The 16,665-nt window shown below is 42.7% G+C and overlaps 1 protein-coding gene across 4 annotated transcripts in view; it reads right to left on the bottom strand.

Annotated features, from left to right (window-relative positions):
• The window catches only part of GADL1 (glutamate decarboxylase like 1), a 180,708-nt gene that overhangs the window by 48,286 nt on the left and 115,757 nt on the right, over nucleotides 1-16,665 (bottom strand). Inside the window, exon 15 of one of the 4 annotated variants that reach the window (XM_043442940.1) lies at nucleotides 2,991-3,134. The exons of the other annotated variants lie outside the window; for them this stretch is intronic. Coding sequence (XP_043298875.1) covers nucleotides 3,006-3,134 — 129 coding nt within the window. The 3' untranslated portion in view covers nucleotides 2,991-3,005. Of the gene's footprint in view, nucleotides 1-2,990; nucleotides 3,135-16,665 lie in introns of those variants that run through there. 4 annotated transcript variants of the gene reach the window in all.

The raw sequence follows: 16,665 nt of genomic DNA, 5'->3' as shown, positions 1-16,665 counted from the left end.
TGTTTATGTGTATGAGTGTGTGCTAAGTTGTTCAGTAGTGTCCAACTCTTTACAACTCTATGGACTGTAGCCCACTAGGCTCCTCTGTCCATGGGATTCTCCAGGCAAGAATACTGGAGTGGGTTGCCATGCCCTCCTCCAGGAATCTTCCTGGTCCAGGGATAGAACCCACATCTCCTGCATTGCAAGTGGATTCGTTATCACTGAGCTACTGGGGAAGCCTCCTTTATCTGTATATATATACATATAAAAGTTTTAGTCAGCTTTTGACCAGAAATTTTAAAATTATATAACAAAGTTAATATATCTATGAAGTAAAAAAATGTACAAGTATCAGAAAATACCTTTTTTTTGAAATGATGGAGAATATGGCAATCTAAATTTGGAAAATATGGCTTTGTAATACAAAAGAAACTATCTTTCCATTGATTTTTTTCTTTGTAACAAAAAGAACCAAACTATCATAGGGTGTTCTCATTATCTAACTTTAAATATCTGAATGAGGCTCTCAGGCCATAAAATGTTTTATTTAATATGAATTTTATGATAATAGCATAGAAAAATTTAATAACAGTATTTTACAAAGACATAAGTTTGCATTTTACATAGTGAAGCTATTTTATATTTAAACTTCATACCAAAACATAAATAAACTGCTTTAAGAAATTTTCAAAATTTAGTTCTCTTAAATAATAACTGAAGATATGAAAGGAGAGAAAATCTCTTAATAGAATTATAGTATAAGATTTTAGATTCAAGTTATTTTCTTTGCTCAGACTATAAGAAGATACACAGTATCTATCTTGGAAAATAGTTTCCAAGACATGAGCTGGTAGATTCTGATGTTCAGCGTATAATAGAAATCATAACTCAGCTTTGCAAAATTTGTGTTAGATTATACTTACAACGTAATGTATGCCTGTCAGAACAACAGAACTGTAGGACCACTGCATTATAAACTAAAAACCAAGCTGAACCTTTATTTGTAAAAACTGAGGGGTTTTTAGTTTTTAAAATCTTTCCTGTTATCCTTCATTAAAAACTCAGCCTCTAGTTGTGATGTTCCCAAGCTCTGGTCAACACTGCATTAGAGAAATTACTCAACAGCAGAGATGCAGTCCGAGCACCTGGAAGCGCGTCGGCCACAGGGTAGTGCCCGATATGCTTCTTGAGTGAGTGGGCAGATTGCAAAGCGAATTCTGACCCCTGATTGTCTTTTTGCACTGAAGCACTGTTAACGCACATGAAAGACATGAGGAAGACCCAGCTCACGACTGACAAGATTCCGGTCCGCTGTAGCACCACCTGAAAAAGCAGCTGCCCAGGCTATAGGCTGAAAGCCTCCATCCTGAGTCAGACGGGGCATTGCAATCACTAAAGCCAGCTCAGCTGCCGTGCTGCTAGCATTTGAACTACCCCTGCCCCGCCCCCAAACAGCAGAGTGCTATCATTTTTAAGGCCTAGATAAGGGGGTATTTTCATAGGAAGCGGAGCATGATTCAAAGAGAGGTAGTAGGAAAAGTCTGAACTAAAATTAAGAGAGCCATCTGAAGTCACACTTTCAACATTATGACTTCCAAAAAATGTTTTTTTTTTTGCATTCTGAACTAATTATGATTTGGCCAAGAACACAACTAGACAACCACAACACCAGCCTGCTAGATTCACATGGAGACAGAAGCGGTGGCCTCCTCCGATTCCTCAAATGTCTTCCTTATCAAGCTGCCCTTGTCCCGAGAATATCCCACAGGGATCATTTGTGAGATGTGATGGTTCCCAGACCTTCCTGCATATCAGAAGCCAGATAGAATAGATGATCCCAGAGCTTCACTCTGGACCAAGCAAATCAGTTGAGAAAGAGCAGTCACAGATTTTAAAATTCCTGTGGGTGAGCTGAAGGGCAAGAAAGATAAAAACAACTAATGTCTCTAGGAAAGCACTGTAGGCATGTGAGCCAGTCACCCACAGGGCAACCTACTAGGCCATGTCTTCACTCACCGACTCATTCATTTACTGAGCATCTGGTGCACGTTAGCAGCATTGTGAGAAAATGCAAAGGAGTAACACTAGCAGCTGCCCCTTATTGAACACACCATACGAGTGTAGGTGATCACTACGATGGGTTTGTAAGTGTGCAACATGCAGCTGCAAGAGACCCTGGGTGTGGAAGAGCCTTGTGCTTGGTTTAATGTTCTGCTGCCACTATCTCGAAATTCTTGATAATTTTGGAACAAAGGGCTCTGTATTTTTGTTTTTGGCTGGGCTCTATACAAGCCTGGCATAGGATGTGAAAGCTCAAATATGGCTAACCCCAGTGGGACACCCTCCCCCTTTCTTCATCTCCCTTTCCATCAACAGTGTCATCAATACAAATAAGTGAATTTTTGCTGATCACAGGGATTATCAATGCATCTTCCTTCCTTATGCTAAAATCCATCAGCTGTTTCCTCCAACAGGTGACTCCTGATTGGCTGCTCCCCTCTTGCCTGGCTTGTGGCCATCTTTTCCACTCCCTGCCCCAAATGTTGCTACCTTACAGTAACTGCCAAGAGAGGGTAGCAAAGACATCACAGGAATGTATGGAAAGGCTGGTAGTGGTGGTTTAGTTGTGAAATCATGTCCGACTCACGCAACCGCATGGACTGTCACCTGCCAAGAATACTGGAGTGGGTTGCCATTCCCTTCTCCAGGGGATCTTCTTGACCCAGAAATCAAAGCTGTGTCTCCTCCTCTTTACCGACTGAGCCACCAAGGAAGCCCCTACTCATGCTCAACTAAAGGGCTTGAGCACACTCAGGAAGTGCTCTCAGGGCAAGTTGGAGTTTGACAGCTTAATTGGAGGTTGACTCAGACCCCCAAATTCCCTATATACTAGGTTGAAAGCTACATTGAGGCTTGGAGAAGACTAGGTCATAGCCATGTTCCTTCAGAGGAGGAAACAGGTACGGTATCTCTGGAGCCTCCAGGAGGAGATCGCACGTGAAGATGGTTAGCAGGAGGCTGAGTTAAATTAGATCTCCGCAGGTCCTGAATGATTGTGGGACTCTCTCCTCTGGGACGAAGGGAAATGTAAGGAGTGACATGATCCGGTTGCATTTTAGAAAGTTCACTGTTATAATGATATTGAAAGTAATCTGGAGGGGAACAAGAAAAAAGACATGAAGAAAACGTTTAAGGCTCATACAGCCCTTCAAACAGGGAAACAGGATTAATAACAATGAAAGGCAGTATTTAATGAACACTGACTCTGTGCCAGACACTGTACCTGAGTTATGCCAACCCTATCAAAACCCTCTATGGTATGTGCTTTTCCTTATCCCCATATGCTACTGAAGGAAAAGAGGAAGCAAAGGGGCTTTAAGTAGCTTGTCTCTGGTTACACAGCCAACGGGCAACACGGGTGTTATTTATTTAACTCCAGACCCAGTGATTTTAAACTCCAATAAAAATCTTAACATGATACCTTTTTAACTAAAAAAAATTTCTATAAGAGGTACACACAGTTTAAAATATTATATTAAAGACTGTTCTTTTATAAACACCCAGAAGGGTAGCATTTTAGCAGCCTTGAGAACTCATTATAAAGCAACACCATTTAAAACCTTTTGTTCCTGGAACAAAAACAGAAACACAGATCAATAGAACAGATTGGAAGATCCAGAAATAGAAAAATTGTTTTTAAAAAATGTAACACATGATAACACAAGCTTCCCATAACAAAACGTGATAGAAAGAATTATTTAATAAATCAAATTGAAATAACTAGATAGTAATTTGGGGAACTGATCAGGTTATATACATATTTTATACTGTATACAAAAATAGCCTCTGCATGGATTAAGGAGTTAAATACAAATTAAAAAAAATGAATGACAGAAAAACCAGCAGGAGATGGAATAGAATATTTATCAGATTTGTGAAAGAACAGTAACTTCAGCTTTGAAGCAGTGGAATAAATCATGAAGGGAAGGACTGACAGATTTGAATACATAAAAAATTTAAAACTTCTCTACAATGAGAAAACAGCAAGACTAAAATAAAAAGGACATTATACTGAGGCATTATTTGCATTCCGTCTGACAAAAAGGGCTTTTAAACTCAAACTCTATATACCCTCATTCAAATTTATAAGGAAAACATCAGATCTCCAAATATAAATATGTAATATAAGGAAAAAATAATAGATACACAGAGAAGCACCATAGGTAAAGAAAAAATAGAAAATGGCTCAGTCCACCAACAATTAATACAATAAAAGGAAAACAAACTTAAGATGGGAGTCTTTACCTTCCTAAGTAACATTCCCCCCAAGCAGACAACACGCGGGGTTGCCACACTCAGGTGGAAGGCTGGTTGCTTACTGGTGGGTGCGACCTTAAAACTCAGCATCACAACACACAGCTGGAGTCAGGCTCCAGACCACAGTGATTTCCATTATCAGCAATTACATACTGAGCCCTTTTATCTTCTGGAAATAATAAAAGCAAAAGTGGATTGAGCCTGGAGATGGTCATTCATTTTCGCTCACAAGAGGGAAATGCTGTAAACCACCTGAACATCACAGATTATGGGAATGGTTTTAAAAACTATGACACACACCACTAAACATGGTGAGACACTTTAAGCTTTTCAGAATTGTAGTCCAAAAGGATGGAGAGAGACAGGTAGCTATACTGAGAGGGAAAGGGTATGAAAAGCAAATCATAAAATGATTTCCTTTAAGGTTATTAGAGCCTGGATGAGCTTAGCATTGGAGGGGAGTAATGTGTTAGAGAAAAAAGAAGAAGGAACATGTGAGAAGGAGAGAGAGAGAAGTGAGGAGAGGAAGGATGGGAGCAGAGGAGAGGGGAGCGCGTGGTGAGAGTTCCGGGGGGCTGAAGTCCAGACAGCAGAAATCTGCCAAGGGAAGCACAGATAGGGAGACGAACAAAGAGCAACAGAAACATGCGTGAAGCGAAGGCTCAAGGGTCAGTGTTATCTTCGAGAATTCCTCACTTAGGTAAGCTGTTCTTGATTTGGCAGGACCCTGTACCCTCAATATCAGCGGTGCTATAATTCTGTAACCTTTTAACAGTCAGCTTTTAGTGTCACTTCCCAGCTAGGAAAGGAAAAATGCACAGAAGTGCCACCAGGGGGCAAGTTTGGTACTGGCAAAAGGACTTCAAACAGAATATGCAAAAAAAAAAAACAAACCCTATATATATATATATATATATATTTTTTTTTTCCTTTCAGCACAGGGTCCATTCGTTGTTTTGCAACAATAAATACTGCATCAAGTCCAGAGCAATTTCCTTAATGGGTGTGTAGTGGGTATGAATTTCACTCAGGTGTGCAAGAAATGTCACAGTGCTTTATATCCTTTAAATAAAATTAAATCCAACCTCGAGCTGTCATCCTACTAGTTCAGGTTAAAAGTCAATTCAGTCATCATCATGGCTCCTGCAGCCTCACAGGGTCCAGCGGAGATTCTTGGGGGGGTGGTCACAGTCAGGGCTAACATTTGGTCTTTGGTTCAATATGTGAAAGGCTTATGGTTTGAACCAATATGATCCCTTGATAGGCTGTGACTTTTTAGGAATGAGCAGCCAGCCACCTGAAACACACACATATGCATGCACGTGCACACACATACACACGCACGCACACACACGCACGCACACACACACACACATGCACACACACACGCACGCACACACACACGCACCTCCTCAGAGCACTCAGGGAGGGAAGCTGGGGACCAAGTCCTCCTTCTCTGCAGAGCCCTCATCTCCAGCACGCCACGCCCCTCTCTGCTCCTCCTCACTGTGCCCGCCACTCTGCCTCCACACACCTCACCTTCCTCTGTGGGTTTTGTCTCTGGCCAGCTGAGGCTTGCAGAAAATCTAGGAAGACAGACGTCTTCAAAACTACAGAAGCCTTAAGAGAAGTGTGGAGTCCAGAGGCCAGGTCTAGTCCTCAGGACAGGGAAGGTGGAAAACACAACAGCAGCAAACACACCGATATCCTAAGCGTGCACAGCTCTTAAAAACCCCTGCTTACAAGTCCGACTGCAAGGGACAGTGAGTTTTCTTTTTCTGGCAGATGACACAGAACTCAGATATCCCTCAGAGTTGATGGCCGGCCGGGACTGGCCATCAGATTAGCTGCCCTGGGGGAACAAAGACAAGGGCAGGGCACATCCTCATCTCAAGGAGCTTCTGGTGACACATATGTGGAAACATGGGATCGGGTACTAGTGGATTTAGGAAGAGTTGCATATTAAAAGCCTGAAGGCCAGATCCCACTGGCCTTAGCACATTTTTCATTTGCCAACATTTAAAACATTTAAAAGCAAAGGACAGGTTACATAAGTTTCTGTAAATCTAGAATCTCTTAAAAAAAAATGAGACCTGGAAAGCCAGGTTTGCATTCCCCACATGGCAGCCATCGCTAGGGGCTGAGTAGAGGCTGCTCTTGGTGCCTGGAACCACCGCTCCCCGCAAGCTGGTCACAATCCCCACCACTCCCTACTGTGCCATGCCCCACCTACTTCTTCCCTGTATGCTACTGGCTCACCGCTATAGGTTTTAGGTTTGCAACTCTTGACTGAGTGAGCTAAATAAAATTATACTCAGGACACAGTGGTAAGCGGTCCATGAAACTAACAGCTTCTTCAGTTCTTCCGTGCTCACTGTGATGGATCTGGAGATTCAGAATTACTTCAGACAAGCCTGAAGATCTGAGCAGACACTAAAGAAACTGCCATATTTAAGTGATCAGTTTGGTTCATCTGCACATGTTACAGACCAGGCTGGTCATCCTCCCAGCATCACACAGAGTATATGCATGACTGTGTGCTGAAGACCAAAGCCAAGGCACGAACAGGGATTTGGGAAATGCATCTGCGGCTGTGTTCTTTGCTCTCATTTCCCGTTACTGCTATCCTGAGTACCCCATGGATCGGCCAGTCACAAGTAGACAAGTGTGTTCTGGAGTGAGTGAGCTGCCAGAGGCCACGCCCACGGACATTCTTCTCTCAGACACAGTCCTGTCCTGACCTCGGGTCCACGGGCTCAGCCCCAGCCTTTAGAGACACCGGCTTCATTTTTCTGAACTTAAATTTTCAACAGATCGTTACAATTTCAGAACTGCTTGCACAGCCAGTTAGAAAAGTCTAACAGAAATATGAGAAACTGTTAAACTTAGGTGAGAAAAATAAAGGAAAGAAAAAAATAATATTTTATTGAGAACATCTAGACTTGTCTGGCTTTCTTGGGGGAGGGGTGTGGTTCAAGTAACAATCTGTGGAAACTCTTCCCTATATGTCTGAAAATAATGCTTAAAGACCAGAAAGCAACATATGAAATAAAGTAACAACGCCAATTTGACAAATGCATTCTACATGTTGAAAAGTGCTGCTGAATACAAAGGACAACTCATGTGAACCTCCCCTTTACACACACATCCCCAGCATGGAGCTGTGTGAATCTTTAACTGCTTGAAACTGTACTGACCCAACAAAGGAGAACTACTTAGAAAGACCGTGAGGAAACAACAGGGAAGAGAGACAGGCATAAAAGCTGTGAGACAAAGGACCCCACCTCCTTCAGCTGAAGGGACACCCACAGGGACAGTTGTATGCAGGGACTAAGTGGCTCCCTGACCTCTGATAACAGAGAAGAAACTGCTTACAACTAACAGAGTATCTGACAGATTGTATAAAACAACATCTTTCCCTGAGAGAATACCTAAGAGAACAGCATTTTATCCCTGGTCTTAATAGTTTGGGGAAAGAGGGTATAGTATCTGTCCCCGATGGCTCAGCATGTAAACCCACCTACCAACGCAAAAGACACGGGAGATGTAAATTCAATCCCTGGGTCAGGAAATGGCATCCTGCTCCAGGGTGCTTGCCTGGAAAATTCCATGGACAGAGGAGCCCGGTGATCTATAGTCCAAAGGGTCACAAATACTCAGACATGACTGAGCAACTAAGCAGGCACGCAGGCAAGACATAATAGAGTATTTTCAAAATTGACATCCCAGCCATTATCAGGAGGACAGCATCTCAAGTTACACTTAGAAATATTTTGGGCTTCCCTCATGGCTCAGCTGGTAAAGAATCTGCCTGCAATGTGGGAGAACTGGGTTTGATCTCTGTGTTGGGAAGATCCTCCAGAGAAGGGAAAGGCTACCCACTCCAATATTCTGGCCTGGAGAATTCCATGGACTGTATAGTCCGTGTGGTCGCAGAGTCAGACATGACTGAGCGACTTTCACTTTCTTTTCAAGACACTTCTATGTTAGAATATTCTTAAATATAATTTTTAAAGTTTGGCTTTACAATGTAGGATATCCACTAGCAAACAGGATTTTTGAAGATGTTGTAAATTTTATATCACAGGGTTAAAAAAGAAACTCATGTTTGAAAATTAAACAAACAAACATTGTCATGCCTTTAAAGAAATAGGGGCTTTTTGCTTACAGTCAAAAAATGAGTGATTGATAAGCCAATGTCACAGATGATGAGGAAAAGAAAATCAAAATTAAGTCCTCAAAATACACAGAAGACTTCAAAATGTGCACGGACTCACATGCGCTCATGTGAATGCACACACAGAGGAGACAAGCGAGGCACAGCCAGCACACTGAGGCCCTCCCTGCCGCAGACCCAGGGAGTGGGTGTCCTTGGGAGCACACGACCCTCCCCAGTGTTCACTGTCTCAAATGCTGTTCATTGGAAACCCTCCAGGGAGAACAGGAGATTCCCTCCAAAAATACCCAGAGTGCTGTATCAAGTTATACCACCAAATAAGCAATAAAACAACAAACCCATCAAGCAGGTTCTAAAAGATTTAGTCCTCAACCAGAGATCAAATTGCCAACATCCACTGGATCATTGAAAAAGCAAGAGAGTTCCAGAAAAACATCTATTTTTGCTTTATCGACTATGCCAAAGCCTTTGACTGTGTGGATCAGAATAAACTGTGGAAAATTCTGAAAGAGATGGGAAGACCATCTGAAAGACCTGAAAGACCAGACCACCTGACCTGCCTCTTGAGAAACCTGTATGCAGGTCAGGAAGCAACAGTTAGAACTGGACATGGAACAACAGACTGGTTCCAAATCAGGAAAGGAGTATGTCAAGGCTGTATATTGTCACCCTGATTTTTTAACTTATATACAGAGTACATCATGAGAAACGCTGGGTTGGAAGAAGCACAAGCTGGAATCAAGATTGCCAGGAGAAATATCAGTAACCTCAGATATGCAGATGACACCACTCTTATGGCAGAAAGTGAAGAGGAACTAAAGAGCCTCTTGATGAAAGTGAAAGAGGAGAGTGAGAAAGTTGGCTTAAAGCTCAACATTCAGAAAACTAAGATCATGGCATCTGGTCCCATCACTTCAGGGCAAATAGACAGGGAAACAGTGGCTGACTTGATTCTTTCGGGCTCCCAAATCACTGCAGATGGTGATTGCAGCCATGAAATTAAAAGATGCTTACTCCTTGGAAGGAAAGTTATAACCAACCTAGACAGCATATTAAAAAGCAGAGACATTACTTTGTCAACAAAGGTCTGTCTAGTCAAGGCTGTGGTTTTTCCAGCACTCATGTATGGATGTGAGAATTGGACTGTGAAGAAAGCTGAGCACCAAAGAATTGATGCTTTTGAACTGTGGTGTTGGAGAAGACTCTTGAGAGTTCCTTGGACTGCAAGGAGATCCAACCAGTCCATCCTAAAGGAAATCAGTTCTGAGAGTTCATTGGAAGGACTGATGTTGAAGCTGAGACTCCAATCCTTTGGCCACCTGATGCGAAGAGCTGACTCATTTGAAAAGACCCTGATGCTGGGAAAGATTGAGGGCAGGAGTAGAAGGGGACGACAGAGGATGAGATGGTTGGATGGCCTCACTGACTCAATGGACATGGGTTTGGGTGAACTCTGGGGGTTGGTGATGGACAGGGAGGCCTGGCGTGCTGCGGTTCATGGGGTTGCAAGAGTAGGACGTGACTGACCGAAGGATCTGACTGTTGAGGAGAAAGGAGCCTGTTATTAATGTCCAACATTAGTTAAAAATCTGCAGGTCCGTGAATGGAAAAAAGAGTTGAAATGACCTGCCTGATTACAAAAAACACTTTATTAATTCTTTTTAAGAATGTAGATTATGTTGGTGGAATGCAGAACTATTGAAGAAACATCGACAGAAGAGGAAATCTTCTGCATCAGAACACTGAGTGATGATGCAATAAAACAAACTTTCAGTTACATTCCCTGGGTCTTATGGTTTCAGCTTTATCTCTGTCCCCTCTCCCCAGCTCCCCTGCCCTTCCTACCTAGTCACTGAGAGAGAAGAAGCGAAGTCACCTTAGGTAGTGATGTATTCTTGACCACAGCAGCCTTTAGAAGCCTGGGAGGCCTGCTAAAGCTCTCCTCTGGACCCAGGGTCACTGTCTCTGAACCTGAAATCCATGCAGATAGTGTGAGTGTTTCAGCAAGGAGATAGGAGAGGGAAAAAAAGAGAAGTGGGAAGGGAACTCAGATGTTTGCAAACTAATTGATTGACTGTGGTACAGTCATGGTCTCCAAACAAGACAATCCCTTTGGTATTAGAAGACAAGATTAGAGCATCTCTGAGTAATTAAACATTTTAAATCCACTCCTAAAAACACTTATTTGTTCTCTGACAATTGTGAAAGTCACTCAGCTGTGTCCGACTCTTTGGAACCCCACGGATATATAGTCGATGGAATTCTCCAGGCCAGAATACTGGAGTGTATAGCCTTTCCCTTCTCCAGGGGATCTTCCCAACCCAGGGATCGAACCCAGGTCTCCCACATTGCAGGTGGATTCTTCACCAGCTGAGCCACCAGGGAAGCCCAATACTCACTTTGTATATTATTTAAATGTACATACTATTTTTAAAATTATTACATGTAGGGGACTTTCCTGGTGGTCCGCCTTGCAATGCAGGGGATGTGGGTTTGATCGCTGGTCGGGAACTAAGGTGCCACGTGCCGTAGGCCAATTAAGCCCGCACTCCACAACTAGAAAGTCCACGTGCCAGAAGATCACAAGGGCTGCAACTAAGACCTGATGTGGCCAAATAAATAAAAGGAAATTTAAAAAATTAATACATGCAGATAGTTTAAAAATAACAAACACATATTGGGGTAAATACTCAATTAAAATTTTTTTCTAACTGTTACAAGACTGTGGTCAAAACTTGGATAGCCTTTGTCTGGATAAACACTCAAGAAACTCTATGCCTTCACTGGGTCTGTACTTTGGTTTACTATTATTGTTGCTGTCATTACTATCACCTTCACAAAAGCAATATATATTGATTATAGAAATTAAGATACTACAGAGGAATAGAAAAGAAAGGGAAAAATCACCTGTAACTATTTCTAAAATAGCTTGCTGTCTGTTGTCTGTCACTGTCCTAACCACATAAACAATATTTCACATGTACATGAATATCTATGTAACAAACTATGAGCTTTCCTGGTGGCACTAGTGGTAAAGAATCCACCTGCCAAAGCAGGAGACGCAGGAGACGCAAGTTTGATTCCTGGGTCAGGAAGATCCCCTGGAGGAAGAAATGCCAACCCATTCCAGTATTCTCACCTGGAAAATTCCATGGATTGAGAAGCCTGGTGGGCTACGATCCATGGGGGTTGCAAAGAGTCAGACACAACTGAGTGAGCACACGCACATGCAAACAGTAATTTTTCAAAATTCGCATCATGCTATAGTGACTGTTCTGTATCTTTCCAGTTAATAATAAATTATGAATATGTTATTCTGGAACAAAATTTTGTCTATACACTAAAAATTTGCATATAAATTGTGTACTATATTTGAACCAATTCCCTATAGCTGAATATTGAAGTTTTTAAAAATGCCTTGCTATTTTAATGCCTGCGGATCAGACATGGAGGCCTTTGGATGCCAAGCAGAATGGACTAGATTGTATCCTGTGGATCAGTCATTCTTAGGGGAATGGTACTACACCTCCAGAGACTATTCCAGGAATTCAGGCAGATGCTTTTGGTTTTCTTGATGTTTGGGGGTTGCTACTGGTGTTCAGTAGCTTGGGCACTCAGATGCCAGCTGCCTGCCATGTGCAGAGCAGTCCTGAGCCAGAAAGAGCTGCCCCACGTCCTGCAGGACTTTCAAATTTCCTGCTGGCAATGCAGGAGGAGCCCGATTACCGTTATCAGAACCCTGTTTCACAAGCAAATGCAAACTATTCTATGCCCATTTAAAATAAACACCAAGTTTTCTACTGTCATGTAAATCAAGGAGAAATGTTTTCTTCAATGCTTTACCAAGAGTTGTGTGCCTTTTTTTGAAAATTATGGGGCCTTCCCTGGTGGTCCAGTGGTTGAGACTGTGCTTCCAGTGCAGTGGGCATGGGTTCAATCCCTGATCAGGGAACTAAGATCCCACATGCCGCACAGCACAGCCAAAAAGTAAAAATTAAAAAAAAAGAAAAGAAAATTATGTCACTAATATCATCACCCCATTCCTATTATTTGCATCAGCAACATCACCAACTTTTAAGAGTCATATTCATGGTGATTCTAAGAGGATGTGTAAGGATCTTATCACTTCCTTGTTTCTAATATTGTTGTGCCAAATGTTTATGTAATAAAACACATATCTTTAAAGATTATTATTTCTTCATATGACCAGTAAGGCCTTCTGCTACCTTTTACAAAATTCCATGTAGGTAGGTCTTCATCTTCAGAAAATAAAGAGAACATTAACAGAATTTATTATAAACAGCAGTGGTGGTCAATTGGGTGAAAAGCTATGACTGGAAGAACAAGGAAAGCATTCAGAGGCCTTCAGTGGGAAAATGAGGAGGTAAAACAGGGCAGCAGGTATGACTGTGTGGAGAGAAGAAAAAATAAACAGGAGACAGAGACCAGAAAAGATGCAAGAACAATCTGCTCAGGGAACTAATGAAGACCTAGAATGTCACAATGCCTGAAAAAAAACAAAAAGAAGAGCTCTAATGGAGGATAACTTGAAAAGGAGTCTGCTGATGGGCATCTAGGTTGCTTCCATGTCCTGGCTATTATAAACAGTGCTGCGATGAACATTGGGGTGCACGTGTCTCTTTCAGATCTGGTTTCCTCAGTGTGTATGCCCAGAAGTGGGATTGCTGGGTCATATTGCAGGTCTATTTCCAGTTTTTTAAGAAATCTCCACACTGTTCTCCATAGCGGCTGTACTAGTTTGCATTCCCACCAACAGTGTAAGAGGGTTCCCTTTTCTCCACACCCTCTCCAGCATTTATTGCTTGTAGACTTTTGGATAGCAGCCATCCTGACTGGCGTGTAATGGTACCTCATTGTGGTTTTGATTTGCATTTCTCTGATAATGAGTGATGTTGAGCATCTTTTCATGTGTTTGTTAGCCATCTGTATGTCTTCTTTGGAGAAATGTCTGTTTAGTTCTTTGGCCCATTTTTTGATTGGGTCATTTACTTTTCTGGAATTGAGCTGCAGGAGTTGCTCGTATATTTTTGAGATTAATCCTTTGTCTGTTGCTTCGTTTGCTATTATTTTCTCCCAATCTGAGGGCTGTCTTTTCACCTTGCTTATAATTTCCTTTGTTGTGCAAAAGCTTTTAAGTTTCAGTAGGTCCCATTTGTTTATTTTTGCTTTTATTTCCAATATTCTGGGAGGTGGGTCATAGAGGATCCTGCTGTGATTTATGTCACAGAGTGTTTTGCCTATGTTCTCCTCTAGGAGTTTTATAGTCTCTGGTCTTACATTTAGATCTTTAATCCATTTTGAGTTTATTTTTGTGTATGGTGTTAGACAAATGGATAAAGAAGCTATGGTACAAATACACCATGGAATCTTACTCAGCTGTTAAAAAGAATTCATTTGCATCAGTTCTAATGAGATGGATGAAACTGGAGCCCATTATACAGAGCGAAGTAAGCCAGAAAGATAAAGACCATTACAGCATACTAACACATATATATGGAATTTAGAAAGATGGTAATGTTAACCCTATATGCAAAACAGAAAAAGAGACACAGATGTACAGAACAAACTTTTGGACTCTGTGGGAGAAGGCGAGTGTGGGATGTTTCGAGAGAACAGCATTGAAACATGTATATTATCTAGGGTGAAACAGATCACCAGCCCAGGTTGGATGCGTGAGACAAGTGCTCGGGCCTGGTGCACTGGGAAGACCCAGAGGGATCGGGTGGAGAGGGAGGTGGGAGGGGATCGGGATGGGGAATACATGTAAATCCATGGCTGATTCATGTCAATGTGTGAGAAAAACCACTACATTATTGTAAAGTAATTAGCTTCCAACTAATAAAAATAAATGAAAAAAAAATAAAAAGGAGTCTGGAACTCAGTGGATGCACACAGTGTCAGACAGAGGCTGTCACAGCAGCAGGAGAGTGACTGTGTTCTCAAAAACTGTCTCACATGTGCACATGAGCGTACACAGATACACACACACTTACACCCCCACACACTCAAACTCCAGATTCATTACCAAATAATCCTCCCCCCTCCTCCTGCCAGAGGGAAGACTTCTCACGCCATTGATTCCGAAATCTGACAGCTCCGTCTGACACGAGTCTGAAGCGGAGGGGCAAAGCCTTATTTGGTTTATTTATTTGTTTGTGATTCTCCAACCAAGATAAACCCCGAAACAAATTTCAAGTGTGCTTTAAGTACACTCCAGGTTATAAATCACACGCTTGCATTCTCATACTACAGTAAGCATGAAATCACATAGATCATCAATAGATATATATATATATATATGCCTCCCTGCCTTGCCAAATTCACGCACACACATCCACGCCAAGAGAGGGCTAAAAGGAGACTAAGACTGAGCACCCATGATGATTCGTCTGCAGCATACGTGTTTATGAATTAGAAGAAACCAGAACAATTAAAATCGGATACTAGACTGGGCAAGGGCCCCAAGGTTCTAACTGGCAGAAAAGCATTTCCAAAACGAAAGGATGGAGATTGACGGATGTTAATCATGAGAACACAAATGTTGGCAAAAACTGCAGCGAGAAGAGACGGCCCTGATTCATTAAGATGAAAACTGTATCATGTGCTGATTTATCTGATTTTAACTTATATACCCATCTTGATTTCAAATTTTCTGAGACTAGATCATGTAAATATTTCTTTAAACAAAGGAAGAGTGAGTCTACAGTATCCCCAAACATAAAACGGGCTATCTAGTTGTCCTGATCCATGTCGGTGCAATGGTCCATAAAAGATGAACATCACCTTCTCGTGTGCTTTTCTTAACAATCAGAAAGAGAGAAGAATGGCCACCATATTTTTCTCAGCTGTTAGCAATTATCCCCCACATCACCAAACAATGCCTGATGCGTTCCATCAAAGCAAACAATGTCCCTGGAAATATCATGATTAAATTCTCACACCATTTAGCTCTTGCTTCTTTTTGAGTCACTTACCATCTGAAATGTATTCTTTAGTACTTTCTCATTTGCATTGTGTGATGTATGAAAGGCAAGCCAGATCCTGCCTGAAATGGCCCATGGAGGGCTTGTCTAGGCAGAGGCACAGGTTAAGTCTGTCCATCTCTCCCCATCTCTGCTACCTGATCGCAGGTTCAGTGAGAGGTCGAGTATTTATATATTGGGTATGTACTGTGATACCTTGCAGGAGACTAAATGAGCCACGAATAAACAGAAAGTGACCCGAGGCAAAAGAAGATGCAGCAGGTAAGGCTCCAGGTGGCTATGGCTTAAAGGACATGATCTTCCCACCTCCAGCTAACTAGGCACAAATTCCAAGCACTTCGTCGTGGGAGATGGGCCTCCATCTGCACATGCCTCTCACCTGCTGCTCTCATCCTGCCTTCAGCACTGCCCCCCACCCCACTCTGCTGGTCTTCCACCATGCCCTCCTCTCTTGATCCTCTGGGCCATCATGCTGTGATTCTTCCTGGAATCCACCTGATTGGCAGCTACTTACTAGTCAAGATTCCAATCTACTGTCACACACACTAGGGTGATAGCCTCTCTCTCTGCCTTTATAGTGTTTCTCTCCGTCTAGGCACCTATGAGTTCCCTTGTGATGATCTCTTCACTCGTCTGTGTCCTAGAATACGAGATTCCCAGGACGGGGACCAAGTCCCTCACGTGTGTATCTCCCAGGCCAGGCATAGTGTGCACCTGACTGGAAAGTTTTTCCTTTTCTTCTAGAGGGCAAGGAGAAGGCGTATCATCCATCGACACTGTTAAAACTATCATTGATGTCCCCACTGAGGACAGAGAGGGGTTTGCAAACAGGAGCTGTTACTGTCAGGCTCCATAGAGCTCGCTCACTGTGCTGGACAGGGAGTAGGCAAGGGATACAGGGCTCCTGACGTGACGGTACCCAAGAACCTGCCCTTTACATGATGCACACAGACTGCTCAGGGGATGCTCACTCAATTCACTCTGCACTCCGTCCGTGCAGCGGGGAGGTGGGGTCACGGGCGGTCGACTTGGGAGATTTCAGAGTTCTTGGAAACGTGGGTTAGGAGGAGGATGCTCCCTGGCAGGGCCATGCTGGGGAGGTTCAGGAGGGCCACAAGAGCGCCCAAGGCTTCTCCTCACTCTGGATGGCCAGCCCTCCCCAGCTGTGTGTGAAGGTTCCCTGCA

Source organism: Cervus canadensis, chromosome 22, assembly GCF_019320065.1.
Source record: "Cervus canadensis isolate Bull #8, Minnesota chromosome 22, ASM1932006v1, whole genome shotgun sequence".
Taxonomy (NCBI): Eukaryota; Metazoa; Chordata; class Mammalia; order Artiodactyla; family Cervidae; genus Cervus; species Cervus canadensis.
This window is presented reverse-complemented; position numbering and strand designations above follow the sequence as displayed.